General features: G+C 40.3%; 1 protein-coding gene and 1 pseudogene across 8 annotated transcripts in view; one reads left to right on the top strand and one right to left on the bottom strand.

Moving 5' to 3' along the window:
• The window catches only part of LOC137323649 (RNA-binding motif, single-stranded-interacting protein 1-like), a 506,296-nt gene that overhangs the window by 35,727 nt on the left and 453,020 nt on the right, over positions 1 to 17,549 (bottom strand). For all 8 annotated transcript variants that reach the window (XM_067987386.1, XM_067987388.1, XM_067987390.1 and 5 more), the window contains 2 exons: positions 9,703 to 9,860; positions 2,717 to 2,796 (listed from right to left, as the gene is read on the bottom strand). In XM_067987386.1, the coding sequence (XP_067843487.1) occupies positions 2,717 to 2,796; positions 9,703 to 9,860 (238 nt within the window). The remainder of the gene's footprint in view (positions 1 to 2,716; positions 2,797 to 9,702; positions 9,861 to 17,549) is intronic.
• On the top strand, positions 14,438 to 14,608 carry LOC137324079 (U2 spliceosomal RNA; annotated as a pseudogene).

The raw sequence follows: 17,549 nt of genomic DNA, 5'->3' as shown, positions 1-17,549 counted from the left end.
GTTCATTGACCTGTGTATATGCACAAGGCCCCTCTGATTGTTCACGCTATCTAAAATCGTATCATTTAGGATGTATTGCCTTTTCCTATTCTTAAAAATATATTACTTTTCTTTACATTGAACTGCAGTAGCCACTCATCAGTCCATCTTGTTAACCTACCCATGTACTCCAGCAATCTTTCACAATCTTTGTCACAATTTGGTATCATCAGCCAATTTTGACAATGTTCTAATTCCTAATTTCTATGGGCAATCATATTATTTTTGTACTGTTTTAAACTATTGCACCAATTTTTAAAATTGCAACTTTTCCAAACTCAAATAAGATTTTTCTGTAAGTCACAAGGGAATATCTATATTTCAAAACTGTCTGTCATGACTCAAGGATAGTCCTAGTGTGTGGAAGAGAGATTCGTACACAGCCAATGTTCAGCAGTCCTGGCCACCATGCTTAATAGAAACAATACATTTCCAGATGAAAATAATCAGAAATACCACTTTTTTGAAAACTGTGAGTCAAGTCCATATTTGGCAACACAAGCTCACATGGGTTCAATTAAATCTCAAACTTGTGAGAGCTTGCATTTCACTGCTGATTTGGATCTCATCTCTGGTGTTTGCAGTAAGACCCCCTCACTTGTGCTATTTAAAGGGTTCATGTATGCATACAGGTTAGTTGCTGGTTTCTGATTTCAGGCTACTGTGTGGTTTTGCTGTGTTTTAGATGTAAATAAATGTTCAGTTATTGCAAGAGAAAAAATTGCAAAGAAAGGTCCAGGGCTACTTGTCCAGGTAACATCTGCATCAGTTATGATACCCGAATCCATGAGCTCATCTAGTTGAGTGAACAAGCTTTGCCACAATAGTGACTCTATGTGTCCTGCTTGGAGGCCACATGTTCATGGCACACACTCCTTTATTTCAGAGCCCTGAGTGGAATTGGCTCAGCATGTACTTTGTGTAACATCACTGTGATCTCACTTAGTGATTTATTTGCTGCCTGGCTCATTACACGTGTGCACCTCAGTTAGCCTATTAGTAGATTGTCCTACAATAGTTAAATTTCCCCACAAATTTAAACTCCATATTTTTGTATAGCGTAAACACCTGCCTACAGTAGTGGTTTTAGTTGTGATTTGTTTAGTACTTTCTTCATGACCGATGAGGCAACAAACAGATTAGGCCATAATTATTATAGACCAGCAGTATGGATGGCAACAGATGAAGCAGCTGTCCAGCTTGTGAAAACTTTTTTAGTCATTAAGGAGAACATAACACCCAAACCAGAACAGGTGAAAGGCAAAGTGCATTTTATCAGCTCCTTTGAAAGAGAACTTGCATTTTTGTAGTGCATTTCACATCCCAAAGTGTTTCAATGCTAGTGAATTACTTTTGAAGTACAGTCACTGTTGTAATATAGGCAAACGTGGCAGCCAATTTGTACACAGTAAAGTCCATAAATGAGATAAATCACTAGTTAATCTGTTTTGGTGGTTTTGTTTGAGGAATGCATATTGACCAGGACACTGGGAGAGTTCCATTAAAATATTGCCATTTTACATCCACCTGAACCGGCAGGTGGGGTTGTGATTATGTGATCAAGACCTGGAATATGGCTTAAACCTATGATCCTCTGATATTACTGCCTTCCATGGAGTGATTGGATCCCTTCTTCTGAACACCTTTTACCCCAGGTTGTGATATACAATCCTTTCTCCTCCATTTTGGAGGATGCTTGAATATTTCTTCTGCACTATCTAATAGCAGTTTTTGTTAATGACTTAACAACCATGATCCAGAGTCTGGTTTTAAGTACGATTTAACATTTTGACAGTGCCTTTCACGCACAGTGTATTTGACCTGAATGTGGAACTGATTTTATCAGCACTCCTTGATTGTAGGGTTAATTGTAGTATGAATTTAAAGAGAGAAAATTAATAAGTAAATTACATTTAAAATAGAACAAGAGATTCCTGCCTCTACAAAAAAATCAGTGAGGTTTTCAATCTCATAGAGATAGGCACAAGACAAGAGTTTGATTGCAACATCTGTGAATCTGAAATTATATTTCCCATGCAATAAATTAGTCGTTCAAACATGTTTGAAATTACAAGTTAAGTCTGAAATTATTTTCCACTTTGAATTGGGTAGTCCAACTTTAAGTACTTAAATGAGGTACCATTAAGTGAATGGGTGTTTTCTCTTTGTACACATATAATGCGGTCTCCAACACTCAATTCCTGAATGATTGCTAATATCCAACAGCTGTAAAGGTTCATGAAGGCAGTAGCCTTCCAGTAAGATTCATTAATAGGTAGATATTGTTCAGCTTTTAAAATGGATATTTTTTCTTCATGGACAAAGAAAAAAACAATAGGAATTCTTTCAATGCCACAAGCTAAAATGGGTTTGACTTGCCTTACAAATTTCTGCCTTATTCTAGGTGCAGATAAAAACTAGATGGATAAATGATTACTTTCATCTACACAGTTAAATTAGCTAATGCAATTATTATCCTTTATTCAGTAAAAATCAGGATTATGAAATAAATGGATTGGGTTGTACCTATATCCTTGAAACTAGCAACCCCATAGTATATCTGCTGTGCTCAGAAGCAATCACATTTCATGCATTTTTTTCTTCATCATCGTAAACAAAGTAATTTGTTCCAACAATCCACATCTACAGCAGTTTAACAAAGGTCATCAAAACTTACCAGGGACGCCAGGTAGGATCTTAATAAATTTGCCATTAAAATGTGCTATGACTGCTTCACACTTCTCTGTTGATTCCATCCTGGAAAAGAGAGAAAAAGAATCAATTTACTGAAGAGGGTATGTATGATTATAAAATTATATGAAAATGTATTAACCATTATCTTTTAGTCTAAAAAACAATAGCTAGGAAGTGGATTTAAAAAAAATATTATTTTCTTTCCCCAATTATATCTACACTTCATAACATGAGGCACCCACCCAAAGCAGTTGGGAACCTCATGAATTTAAGCAAATCAGGATCTTATTGTGTCAATAGGACCCCGATGATATTTAAACTGGGGTCGGAGTGAGGAAGGTGCTGGTAGGAAGGACGAAGAGGCCCTTTAGGTGAGTGAAAAGATTTCCCTCGTGGGGCTGGGAGCAGCAGGAGTGTTCCTTTGGGCCCCACAAGAAAAGTCGCAGCCTCCCCTGCTCTCAACTACTCTACCACCCGTCCCTCCTGAAACTCCTCCCTGCCATTTACCTGCAAGCCGGCTGGTGGCCAAGGATTGCTCGATCTTACCCTGCTTGTAGCCGCTCTGTGCCCCTCTTCCTGCCATTCTGGCTGAGAAGGTGGCCAGTGGCGTTTAAGTGAGGCTCATAAGTTAAAAAAAACCTGGGCCTGAATTTATGCCTCCCAAGTAAGTTTCATTCTTGCCCTGCTCCACACATCCCAGAAACTGCTCCAGGTTAAGATCGACCCCATAAAATTTAAGCTCCTCATCCTTAGCCTCAGCCACTGTCTTGCTTTCCTTTGAAACCTCCTCCAGCCTTGCGTCACTTTCTGCACTTTTCGGCCCTCAAATGCACCTTTCACTCCACCAATCGTGGCAAAGCCTTGAATCTCCTCAGCTCTACCATCTGGAACTCCATCCCTAAATCTATCCTTCTTGCTACTTCTCTCGTGCCTTTAAAAGCCTTTTAAAAATCTAGCATTTCTATCCTTCTTGGCCATCTCTCCCATCATGGCTTGGTGCCCTTCTTTTTTTGTTTTTTCTTCTGTGAAGCACCTTGGGTTTTTAAAAATATTAACAGTGCTATATAATGCAAATTGTTCTGTTTTTATTATACAATACCAATGATTACCTTTTTTTAAAAGAAGAAAAAAGTTCCCAGTTTGACATTCTTCCCATTTCTCCCTAACAGTTCGCTCAGTATTGAAATATAGAGAAGCGATAAATATAACAATCTTTATTTTTCAAATACCTGTATGATACATTCCAAAAAAAGAAACAACATTTTTAATTAGGCTTAAAAAGATCATGGGCCGGAGTTTCCTGTGAGCGGCGAATGAACGGCACTAGCCATTCGTTAGACTTGCACTTACCCATAGACTTTCTATGAGCTTTTGCATGGCAAGTTCCTGGAAATTTAGAGATCCAAAAGGCACGGCGCCCTCTACAGAGAATCTGGGACCTGCGTGAACAGGGAAGCAGCTGTGTATCTCCTTAACCAATCAGATTGAAGCACGTTAATAGCAGCGCAGAGTGAGAATCAGGAACTTTAAGTTAGAATAGCGAATTCAATGTCCAATCAGGTACAGAAAGCGAAATAAAGAGAGGGTAAGAAAGATTGAGTTAAGAGATAGAGATAAAAGAGACAGAAATTTTTTTTTTTTTAAATGTATTTAAACTTTTTTTTAATGTCCAACAATTATTGAAATCTGAAGGAATGAGACTCCACACTTGTAACAGTTAATTTTTAGTGCCAGAGAAGTTGTTTGGCAGTGATTAAGACTTACAACGCCGTTAAAAGGGTACTTAGACTTGAAATGACTTAATTTAACTTTTTTTGGCGAGTTTAGTCCGTATCTATCAGGTAAGTATAGGAACTTCACGTCGTTCAATACATTTGAACAGTGAGCCAGGGGCAAGATGCCATTTTTGTGCAGCTTTTGGAGGAGCATCGCATCTCGGCCAGCAACTTCCGGATTTCCGTGTTTAACTTCACGTGTGCGGTCGCCAGAAGTTGCTGTCCGATTTGCACACAAATAACGGTGAGCATTGTTAGCTGTATCATTATTTTTACAGCAAAATCAAGCCCAATAAATTATTCAGTTTCAGAAGTAGTGAATCTTTAGTTAGCCCCCCATTTCCCATGGATTTATGGTCAGGTGCAAATGGTGGTGAAATGTACATAATATTACAAAAATGCTAATTTAAAAAAAAATCCCTTTGTTTCTGCTGAATATCTCTGCCCTGAAAATCCACAGGAGTTCCGCTTGTCCCTCCGCTGTAGAAATCAGTGGAACCCACTGGAAAATTACAGGGACCCATATGCAAGATTTCCCGTTGTAAGGGGCAGAATCTCTGTCAGTTTTGCAGCTGGACTGGGCAGGTGGCTTCTGGAGATGTGCCTGCCTACCCCATGCAAATTAGGTTCCCTCCCACTGACCACAAAGTCCTGCAAGGTCAGTGCTGGAGGGCATTAGCGGATGTGATCCCAGTGCAACTGCTGAGATCATGTCCTGAGAAATTTTGGAGCTCTCTTATTTAAAATTTAAATACTTGACAATTTATTTTTAAAAGGGATCCTTAAATTAGGCAGATCATGCTACTGCATACTATATGTATTCACATTCTGTCAGAAAAAATAACCTAGGAGGGTAGTGGCAATATGGAACTGCAGCTTCACACACTGATCCAGATCACAAACAGAAGATCTGGCTGAAGCTTAGTTTTATTAGGGATGTTCTTCATTTCACAAAAGCCTTTGGTTCAGTTGGTTAAAGCAATGAGCAGTTAGGGGCAAACACATCAGGAACGTGTCAGGGTTTATCATCCTGTGTTGAGTTAGCTTCTCAGCCAGGACAACAGTAGGGGTACTACAATTGGTCTTAGTGCCCCAAGTTAGGGAGTGCAAAAATCAGCCACGGTTCTGTACCATCAAAATATGTTGATACCTGCTGAAAATGTGTATGTGGCTGTCGGGTGAGGACAGAATAAGGTTTTACGGTAATGCCCTCTCTGATTGACTGGCCTGTCAACACTCACTATGCAGGTTCACGCATGAAGAAAGGTCACTTGGGCGAAACTGCACCCAGGCAAGGAGTCACACCTTCTGGAAAAGGGAAAAAAATTTGCAGAAAGAGGTGGTGAAAAATGCTTCTGCTGAGTTTTATAATTATAGATCAGCAGCATATAATTAATTTTACTACCAACTAAACTTAAAATAATTAAGTAATCATGCCAAGTCATTTCTCTAAACCTGAAGAAATGTGGCGATTTCATTAAGATATGTGCATTAGAAGCATAATCCAATTTAAAGGGAAACTGTTTTTATGACAAAAAGTTTGATAAACCTTCATTTTTTTCAAAAATGTCACAATGATGTAAAACATGTGTAAATGTATCATGCTGCCATCCATGCATGACATTTCAATGTCGCTGCGAACAGGTTTGCCAAACGTTTCTTCAAGACACGCCTTTTAAAATGATGTAAAAAATGAATATGTTGAATCACAGCTAATTCTTTAGGCAGATTCCTAAGATTGAACAGAGTTCTTGCAATAAAATGGCAATGTTCATCATAAATTTCTGTAATATCATTTCTTCACTATATATTAACTAAGAAAGTAAAAAACACAGTCAGCTACTCAGTTCCCAGAAGGAATAGCTCTTTCCTTTATATGTGTCCCATAAAATGTTGAACAAAGACAACTTTTCACCTGGAGGCTATTTTGAAGGGACCTATGAAGAACTGGGATAGTGTGTGCAGCTGTTGTTTTATTAATCTGTACCTTTTGTACCTTAGTAGAAAGTGAGAACAGTCCTTGCTGTTGCTGATTTCTGGAATGATACTCGCCAGTGTGTTACTGAATTACATACATGATAAGGTGTCCATCCTGAGACACCATGCAGGTTCTAAGCACAACAGATATAGTCTTCAGCACAACTTGGATCAATATGATAGTCATCAATCTAACAAAAGCCTGAAACACTGTAAGGCATCCTAGTCTATGGCAATTTGTCAGCCAAGTTTTAGATACCTAGAGATACACATTTACACCATTCGACAGTACTTGGGATGATTCTACTGGAATGAGATCTCCTATAGAACTTCCAGGATTTAAAATAGCATAAAAGCTTGCTGTGCACCGTTCAGCCAAATTTTAGTTGCCATATTCAATAATATCACAAAGAGTCTTAAAATAGCACTGTCTATCTGGTCACTTTTAAACAGCTAGCAAGCTGGTTCAACCTGAACAAGCTGCATACATCCAGCAAGGTAATGAGAGCTTTCATTCCTGAACTGCTCTTTGGAGATGATTATGCACCAGAAGCATTCACCCAGGAAGATGTTGGCTGAACATCGCATTCTTGGCAGTAGTGAAGAACCTTGGCTTCACCACCAGCCTCCGGAAAATGGAGGCTGCATACAAGCCAGTACCAGGAAAACTTTATATTTCACCCTTAGTCATCCATGACGGCATGGAGCTGACCAATATGATTCTGTTCAAATGATGAGGGAAGTGTGCTCTCTAACAAAGCACTGGTTGATCAGGAGAACTTATACATGAATGCACATGGTTTCAACATGGCATCACCTTGAAGACTAAGCTCAAGGTTTACATTGCAGTAATGCTTCTAACTCTTGTATGACTGCAAAGGAAAGATGTGCTACAGCTGCTAATTGAATTAAATCAACAAATTCTACAACTGAATGTACAAATAGGAAAACCTATAGGTAGGGTTAGTGATGGGAGTGAAAGGGTACAGATACACAAATCACTAAAGGTAGCGACGCAGGTAAGTAAGGCCATAAAAAAGGCAAACCAAGCGCTAGAGTTTATTTCTAAAGGATTGAAAAGCAGAGAAGTTATTTTAAACCTGTACAGAACCTTTGTAAAACCACACTTGGAATACTGTGCACAGTTCTGGTCTCCATATTACAAAAAGGATATAGAAGCATTGGAGAAGATGCAAAAAAGATTCACGAGGATGATACCAGAACTGAGAGGATATACTTATCCAGAAAGGCTGAACAGCTGGGGCTCTTTTCTCTAGAAAACAGAAGGTTGAGGGGTGATCCGAAAGAGGTCTTCAAGATAGTGAAAGGGTTTGATAGGGTAGACATGGAGAAAATGTTTCCACTTGTGGGGAAGTCCAAAACTAGAGGTCATAAATATAAGGTAGTCACTAATAAATCCAATGGGGAATTCAGGAATAAAAGGGTATGCTGATAGGGTTAGATGAAGTAGGGAGGGAGGGAGGAAGCTTGTGTGGAGCATAAACGCCGGCATAGACCAGTTGGGCCAAATGGCCTGTTTTTGTGCTGTAAACTCGATGTGGAAGGAAAAGGTAGGGATCATGATGGGAGTAAGGGAGTGTGAGAAGTATTGGGGGAAGGGATAAGAAGGGTATCACTGAGGGTCATGTTTTCCTCGCAACCTCCACCAGTAAAGTATAGCCTTTAGCCGTTGGTGGCTTTTAGACCAACCTGCCAGACCAGCCATCCAAAAGGAAAGAAAAAGATGGATAGAAAGGCAGAAGATGACAAACAGGGAAGGAAATAGAAGAGTCAAAGGGAGAGAAACAGAAGGGGAGAAAAGAAACGTACAGAAACAGAAAGGGGGAAAAAAAGAGAGAAAAGAGCAATACAAAGATTGCAGAGAAGACTAAGAGTACAACCATATTTTCTGGTTTACTGTGACCAATGCCACAAGAAATTGACTAGTTGAGTAGAAAATAAGAAAACTGCAGATGGTGAGTGCAGCAACAAACTGACTTCACCCAGACCATCCTACATGATGAACAGCACAAGATGATATGTGGTTCCAGCATTAGGCTCATTAGTCAGCTGTAGATGCACTGGAAGACCTGGAATCTTTAAAACAATACAAGGCACTACTGTGGAGACACAGTACCAGTTATTAACACGACACTGAAAGAATTCTGTTATGGCCCCTCCTTCCCAATTACATTGCCTTCAATAGCTCTGAACTGTGATTTAAACTCCAAACAGTTTGCAGCAAGTAAAAATGCACATACAGTTTCCCAATGTTTCAAGCTTTAAATATTGAGCTGGAAATTGCTTTAAAAAGAATGATGAGCTCACTGTTGTTAGTGGCCAAATGAAACAGCAAGTTCCGGCATCCGTACGTGCACAATTAAACGCGGAAATCCGGAACTTGCTCTTCCTGGTTTGCTGATGATCTGACAGGTTTGCGTTAAAGGGACATCGCCAGCTGCAATCAACAGAATTAACGGACCAGCGCCAACTAGCTCTTCTGCCCAGCTGGAAAGTAACTAATATTGCCACAAAACAGGTACGCTTAAATATACCAGGTCTAAACTAAGTTTTAACAGCATGGTAAATCTTAATGACAGTGAAACAACTAAAAATTAACTTTAAAAATGTGGAGTCTCATTACTCCTTATTTTAGTAGTTTTTGGTCATTAAAAAATGTTTTTCTTTTAAAATTAAAATTTTTTTTGTTACTTTTTCCTTCTGCCTCTTTTATTTAAGTCGGTATTTCTTACCCTCTTTTTTTCCACTGTCTATAACTATTTTTACAAATAATTTTATTGTTGCAGCTTTCACTTCCTGGTTTTTAACATTGCAGCTTGTATTCAAGGTTTTGACTCTTCGTGGCTTTTGAAGCATGCTGCAGTCGGATTGTTTGAGGGAAGACATCAATCCTCTCGCTTCGTCCTAGCTTTATTGGAGTTAACTCTGGGCTCTTCTCAGCTTCCTATCAGAGGAAGTTCCTGCAGTAAAGACTCCGCAGTAAGTTAGTGGGCGAGTATAACTCTATGGATCGGCGAATGCTGTTCGTTCGCCACACGGAGCAATTTATGAGCCAATGAACAGATACCAATCAATCCAACATATATATTCTGGGGTCCTAAAATCTAGTACGGATAATATATGTATTGGGATGAAAATGTAAACTGCCCAGTCTGATAGTACTATTAAGCGTTTAACATCCAAACAGCTACAATACCTTGCAAAGCCAACACCACGACTTGTGCCATTGGCATCTCGTAGTATTCGTGTGGAGATTACTTGTCCATATGGTTTCAGCATATTCTCTAGTTCTTGTTCATCCATCGATGGTGGTAGATTGGAGATATATAAGTTGGTGGGGTCCTGTTCTTGTTGCTGAAATAACAACAGATATTATAATGAATACTCTGTTTTGAAAGATTGACACACATTCCCAATGTTCTCAAAACTCACAGTGGCATGGCTTAGATACTCTGGTGATCGATCCTTTGTTGGGTGGTCCGCTTATTTTTCCACAGATGTGACCCATACATGCTTATGCTGCCTACCTACCAATTATAAAATGCATATTTTTGAATTTTGCTTAGAAAGCATCGACTCCAAATTATACATTTGTGCAATCTCTTAATCATTTCCCCCCAGTAAATGGCAGATGGGGTTTGTTTAATTTGCTATGAAAATGTTAGCAAATAAGCAATATATATTATGGATCCACACTGGCCCTCTCATTATCTTTTATGCAGTAAATCTAATTGATACAATACATAACTTAAAAATATTACAAGACAATCAGAATGCTATCCGGTTCCAAAGAGAAGTTTGTTGACTATAGATAAACGGCATAACATTATATTATTGTTTGTTCATACAGTTTTTGAAACCCGAATATGTGTAGACCTCATTGGAGCAGATTTTCCTCTTTAGCGCTTGAGTATAGAGCATCAAATGGGCGGAGCATTTATAGGAAAATCGATGGGGAGGATTGCATGTTGGTAACGTAATCCACCCAATTAAAGAGGAAATCTGCCCCAGCATCTCTTATGTCCTTTTAGTCACTTCTTTTTAAATAATTGAAAAGGTTTTGTCATGAATCTGTGAGCTAATACTTCGGCACATTTTTTTCTAATTTTAATACTACTTAAGTAATTACCAGCAATAACAGGACTGATGTAGCACATGGTTCAGTGATGCAGTAGACAAATAGACACATACATTCAAAGCAAATTTTTAAGGAGTTCCAGGTTTTCCTGTTCACACAATCAGTTGTAGTAAATTGAAAACAACAAACTGAACAAAATGACATATAGGATTTTATTTAAAAAGACAATTTCCTCTATCTATTCACTCCTAACTTGAAAAAGTTTTTAAAAACTCTATTTACAAAAGTATTTCATTGCCCGTGAAGTGCTTTGGGACATCCTGATTTCGTGAAAGAAGCTATATAAATGCAAGTTGGTTCTTTTTTTCTATTAAGCCTTTTAGTACAGTAATGGACAGATTAGTAAAACCTGTTCCATCAAAAATCTCTAAATTCAGGAATGTCTCCAGAAAATGAGGGATTAACCTTTGTTATATTAGAATTTTAGATTTTGGAGACATCATTTTAGTTTTACAATTTTAGCTCGTTTGTTACAGGTGTAATTATTTTTAGTTCCAGACTTACAAACAGCTTTCTAACATTCTCGGATACTTACAAGTATAACCTGTCTTCTGGGCTTTACCATTTCCTCCACCTTCGTCGCCAGTTTCTACCGAAACCGTATTATCTGCTGGACTGCCTCTAAGTAATAATTCAACTGCTCCTGCAGTCTTAGTTTTCTGCTCCTCTGTTGGGAATTTTTCACTCTAATCTAACTTTGATCTGTTCCTGCTCATTCCTATCCTGTTTTGAATTTTGCTCCATTGTTGCTGAACAATCTCTGCTTTGCTTCTTTCTGCTTGCTTCCCATGGTTGCTGATTCCACTTATCCTTCAGAACTCCTCTCACCCTTTACTGGACTGGGTTGAATCAGCTCCTCAATCTCCTACTGCTGCTCCCGATCTAGCGTGCTCCTCACCTCCCTACAGCTATTCTTGGGACTAGCTCCCTCATCTGCACTGATCCCATGGATATACTTTTCACCCTCCATGGCTCCTTGTTCCTCTGCTGGTATACTGGATCCACTGGTGCACACTGCCGACATCTAAGGCCAACATGCTCATCCGTCTTCTCGTCTTGCTCAACAGCTCTAAACTGTGATTTAAATCACAGTATTACAGTTGGAAGCAATTGCAAAAGCATGTGCACAGTTTCTCAATGTTTCAAGCTTTAAATAATAAAGAGATACGAATCCCCCGCCCAAGAACTCGCCGTTCCTCCGACTCTGGACTCTTGTGCATCCCTCCCTTTGATCAATTGGCAAGTGTGCCTCAGCCGCATGCACTGGCGTTCCCTCTCCCTATACCTCTGCAACTCCCTCTCTTCCTTAAAACTCACTTTTTTGACCAAGCTTTTGGACACCCCTCCCAATAGATCCTTCCTTGGCTCAGCATCCACTTTTGTCTGATTTGTCCTTTGTGAAGCGCCGTAGGAGGTTTCTCTAAGTTAAAGGTGCTATATAAATGGAAGTTGTTGTTGAGAAGGCTGAGTCGAGTGCATCGGGAATTGGTGCTGGGAGTTCTACGGTTCCTCATCATGATCAAGTTGGATTCAGAAACTCAAAGCAAACTATTCAAATTTGCACATGACACCAGACAAGGGAGGGCAATTGAATTTGAGGAGGCAGCTCAGGAACCACAAAATGAGTTAGATAAAATAAAATGTGGGTGGAGCAACAGGGATCTACAAGTTTTAATAGACACTCAACATGTCCAATCACTAATGAGCAGCAATCAACAAAGCAAACAGAATGATCCACCCAGATCAGACCTGCGCTGTACCCGGCAGGAAGATCTCTGATAGCCTGGCGCGACTCAGGGACATTATCGCCTACGTACAGGACAGGGGGATGAACACATGCCTGATCAGCCTGGACCAGGAGAAGGCCTTTGATAGAATATCCCACACGTATATGATGGATGTGCTCTCCAAAACGGGGTTTGGGGAGGGAATCCGCAATTGGATCCAACTACTCTACACAGACATCATTAGCTCAGTTTCAATCAATGGGTGGGAATCAGAAAGCTTTCCGATCAAATCTGAGGTCAGGCAGGGCTGTCCTCTCTCCTCCGTCTTGTTCGCGTGTTGCATCGAACCCTTTGCCGAGTCCATCGGGAGGGATGCGGGCATAAGAGGGGTGACGATCCCAGGCAGCGGAGGCACTCAGGTCAAGGCCTCCCTGTACATGGACGACGTCGCCGTCTTTTGCTCGGATCAGCTGTCGGTCCGCAGATTGACGAGCATCTGCGATCAGTTCGAACTGGCCTCGGGGGCCAGGGTAAATCGTACCAAAAGCGAGGCCATATTCTTTGGGAACTGGACCGACCGATCCTTTGTTCCCTTCACCGTCAGGTCGGATTACCTGAAGGTGCTTGGGATCTGGTTCGGGGGGGGGGGGGGAGGCTGGGGCGTGCACCAAAAACTGGGAGGAGCAGATTGCCAAAGTGAAGCAGAAACTGGGACTGTGGGATCGACGATCCCTCTCGATCGTGGGCAAGAACCTGGTCATCAGGACCGAGGTGCTCTTGGTATTGCTGTACGTGGCGCAGGTCTGGCCCATACCTCGCTCCTGCACTGCGACAGTCACCCGAGCCATCTTCCACTTTATCTGGAGATCGAAAATGGACCATGTCCGCAGGGACACGATGTACAAATCTCCAGAGAAAGGGGGGAAAGGCGTGCCCAACGTGGCCCTCATCCTGATGGCCACCTTTGTGTGCGGCTGCACCAAGCTGTGCGTAGACCCTCGGTACACAAACACAAAGTGTCACTACGTGCTGAGGTTCTACCTCTCCCCGGTGTTGAGAAGGATGGGCCTGGCCACGCTGCCACGGAACGCTCCATCCAGTTGGACTGTTCTGCCCCACCTGTCCTTCATGGAAAAGTTTGTGCAGAAAAACGCCTTTGACCACAAGGCGATCAGCAAGTGGTCCACATGTAACGTCCTCGAGACCCTGCGGGAAAAGGAGGGTGGATCCTGTCGGTTGGTTCCCCGAGCAGACTGTCAATGTCATTTGGCAGAATGCCTCATCATCAGAGCTTTCAAACAAGCACTAAGACCTAGCTTGGCTGATGGTGGAAAGAGCTCTTCTCGTCAGATCCTTAATGCACTCCCGGAGTCTCAGCGCCACCGCGCGCTGTCCCCGAGGAGGTTGCGGTGGAGAAGAGACCGTCAGACATCTCCTTCTGGAATGTGCCTTTGCAAAGACGGTCTGGAGAGAGATGCAGTGGTATCTGTCCAGGTTCGTCCCGAGCAGTTCCGTAACACAGGACTCTGTGCTCTACGGGCTGTTCCCGGGGACGCACACCGAGACGGACATCAACTGCTGCTGGAAGACCATCAACCCGGTGAAAGACGCCCTTTTGGTCTGCCCGAAACTTGCTGGTCTTCCAGTGCAAGGAGCTGTCCTCGACCGAGTGTTGCAGAATGGCACATTCCAAGGTCCAGGACTACGTGCTCAGGGACGCACTGAAGCTGGGTGCAGCTACAGTAAAGGCTCTGTGGGGTAAGGCAACCGTTTAGAGCCTTCCCGCCATTGTATACCGAGGGGCTGCAATCAGGGAAAAATCCCTCGGGCAGAATGTAAAATTCAAATTGATGTAATGTACCTGTAATGAATGTGTAATCAATAATCTGTATTGAGTGTAATGCAATGAGGCACCCTAGAGAGAGTCATGAACTTTAATTATGTACAATGTGTACATTGAACTGTACTTGATGTAACCTGCAGATTGTATAATCTGTACTGTGTATGTTTGGAATGTGATATGACAACTGCACTGTATGTATTGTTGCAAATTTTATGAATAAAGTATATTTTTTGAAAAAAAATCTGTTCTTATCAGTTTAATGTCCAATACGTTCCCTATCTGGGGATCATATATTAAACTGATTTTTGGAACAGGGAGATGGAATAGGGGCTTGCTCCGTCCACTCCACGCATCAACCCAGTATTGCAGTGTCTCTGGGAATGGTGCACCTCCCTGTGGGGAGATATTCAAAAGGAAAAACAGGTCTTTCCCAGCGTCTCTGTACGTGTGTATGTATTATTGCTGAGAATAAAGCTGATATATTGCACTTAAAAAAAAACAAAGCAAACAGAATGCTGAACAATGCAACCAAAACAGTTTGTACATGTTGGAAGAAGTTATGCTCAAACTGCATCCGGATTTGGCCAGACCTCATCTTCAGTAGTGCATCCAGTTGTGGCCACTGAGACACAAAAGAGACATTGAAGCTCTGGAGGCAATTAAGAGAAGAACCATGAGACTGAACCCTAGAGTCATGAGACTGAACCCTAGAGTCAGAAGACTGAGTTATGAGACTGGAAAAACTTCAGCTTTTCATTCTGGAAAAATGGGAGATCTGAAACACTATTTCAAACTAAACAATGAAAGTGGGGCAAGGGGACACCAGTAAAAGGGAAATTTAGGACTGATTCCAAGAAGTTTTTCATACAAAGATCAGTCTATGGAATGAATATCTGGATAGGGTAGTGAAGTCAAAAAACCTTGGAATTATTTAAGAGATAGTTGGATGCCATGATTAGGGGACTACAGGGTCTTGCAGAGTAAATGAGCTATCATAGACCGCATGGTCTTCTTCAACCGTATCTATTTCATTGCAAGATTAATTTAGGTCAATATTCTAACACAGATGGATCTAAGTCACTGATCATCTTAACAGCATAATAGCAACTTAAAAGATGTTAAAGTATAGAAAATTGTTTACAGTCAAATCTTGTTAAACGTTTTGCAACATTTAACATTTATTCATTGTTATGAACTTTCATTTTCCAACAGCTGCTTTCTTGAAACAGCCCTCTATCTAAAAGGAAAGATCAGGAAAGCAACCTGTCCTACTTTTATCAAATTCATTAGCAAATTAGCTGCTACATCTTGTGTGGTCCACTGTCACTTAATTCGAAGTGTTTCTACATTTTATTTTAATACTGTAACAGATTTAGAATCCTCTAGAATACAGCATTAAAATTCTCATTCTAAAAATGTACTGCTAATTTGTTGAAGAATAAATACTGCTGGGTTCTATGCATTATTTTCCACTCTTGCTGTAAATAAATTATAAATAAAGTAGCTTTCGGTCTTAGTGACATCTTTACAAGTATAAAGTGCCACAGCCTACATTCCTTCTGTTCTTGCTTGCACTTTCAACAGAGTCAGCAGAAATTGAGGATCTGGAAATGTGCCCAGATTTATATGAAGTACATTACATTCCGCCTCCAAAAGGGAAATAAATTGCATTAGGGGTAAAATTACACACAAAAAAGCTGCATAACTTAATATTTAACTCGATCTTCTGCCATGATGCTTTCAGGTGAAATATTCCAAGTATTCAGACAATGCCAAATAATTTTCTTGTTTTGAAGAGATGTGATATCGCTTATAGGTGGAGATTTAAATTGTAATGGTTTCATTCTGCTAAAAGGGGCACAGTCTTTACGGTAAAAGTATTTAACCCTTAAAGCAACAACGATTCTCAGGTTTGCTGGATGTCCTTTTTTTTGAAGTTTTCAGGGCACATGTTACAATACTGACATAAACCCTTATACTGCACTATTGAAGTTATTCGAACATCAGGGGTTATTACCCAATACAACTAAAATGTTTTTTCTATTTAACCTTTCTTCTTCCTCATTCTTCTCCATTTTTAATTCTTAAAAAAATATTTGTTCCATTTCTGACAGGGCTTTAACTATTTGATACACTAAAAAAGTAAATTTACTTGACTGTTTTCTTCTGCCTTTCAGGTCCCATCATTCATTTTGTAGGTTGCGCATTAGAGATATGTGCTTCTGATTGCCTGAAAAATGGTTGTAAAGGCAATTTTTTTCAGCTGATTTTAGGTGCGGTAGTCGAAGGGTTTACACAGATTTGTCAACGACAAACAGATGAACTTGTGAAGTGTTTAAGCATGAAACTTTACGAATGGACAAGTTACTTCATTGCATTAATGGTGGCAGCAGCATGATCAGTGACTTGTCCATGGTGCTCTAAGAGCATAAGAAAGCATGGAATGAGAAAAAGTCATTTTGCCCATCAAGCCTTTTCCTTCCATAGACTTTGTATAATCCATTCAATTATGGGCTTATTTCATCTCCAGAGGAAAGGTTCTCCTAGCTCTCCAAATGTACATCAAGTAAAACTCCAGAATACCTATCTGATCCTAATGCTTAAATTATACATTCTAGACTACTTGCATATCTTGGCATGATACTTCCTTGGTCTCAGTATCTCTGGACCATCATGTTCTGCACAGCATTTGATTATCTCTATCCATACTTATCCTTTTAATGTCCAATCCTGTTCCTTATCAAATATTCATCAAGTTTTTTTTTAAAAAGGGATTGATCAACAAAATATTAACTGCTTTGTCTGGGTGACCAACAACAATTTGCCTTTTTATAGTGCCTTTAACACAGAACAATGTCCCAAAGCACTTTGCAGAGGGGAAAAAAAGAACAAACTAATAGACATATCCATTACTCTATGGGGGGAAAAGTCCCTTCCAATTTCAAATCTTGGTTGAAGCTTCTTAAACATATGTTGATATGCACTGGTTTAATTCTCACAGTGCAAGCTAAAGAACATGCTTGCATTTTTGTTATCCACGCTTGGGATATTAAAGATGTGGAAAACACCTCAATCTTCTTTTCTCTAACAAAAACAAATTCAGTTATGCATGTCTCTTTATAACTTAGAGCCATAAATCCTGGAATCATCCTTATTGTTCTTTTTTGAACCTTTTGCAGTGCACTTACAGTCCGTTTGGAGGTAACGCATGAAACTTCACAATGTTCTAAAGGTTATCTTATCCAGAGTCCATAAATTTGTCCAAATTTTTTGGTTTGTGGAGGCAGAAAAGGCAGAGGAGGTAGTGATCAAACTGTGCAGTATTCTGGAGTTGT

Source organism: Heptranchias perlo, chromosome 7, assembly GCF_035084215.1.
Source record: "Heptranchias perlo isolate sHepPer1 chromosome 7, sHepPer1.hap1, whole genome shotgun sequence".
In the NCBI taxonomy this organism is placed as follows: Eukaryota; Metazoa; Chordata; class Chondrichthyes; order Hexanchiformes; family Hexanchidae; genus Heptranchias; species Heptranchias perlo.
This window is presented reverse-complemented; position numbering and strand designations above follow the sequence as displayed.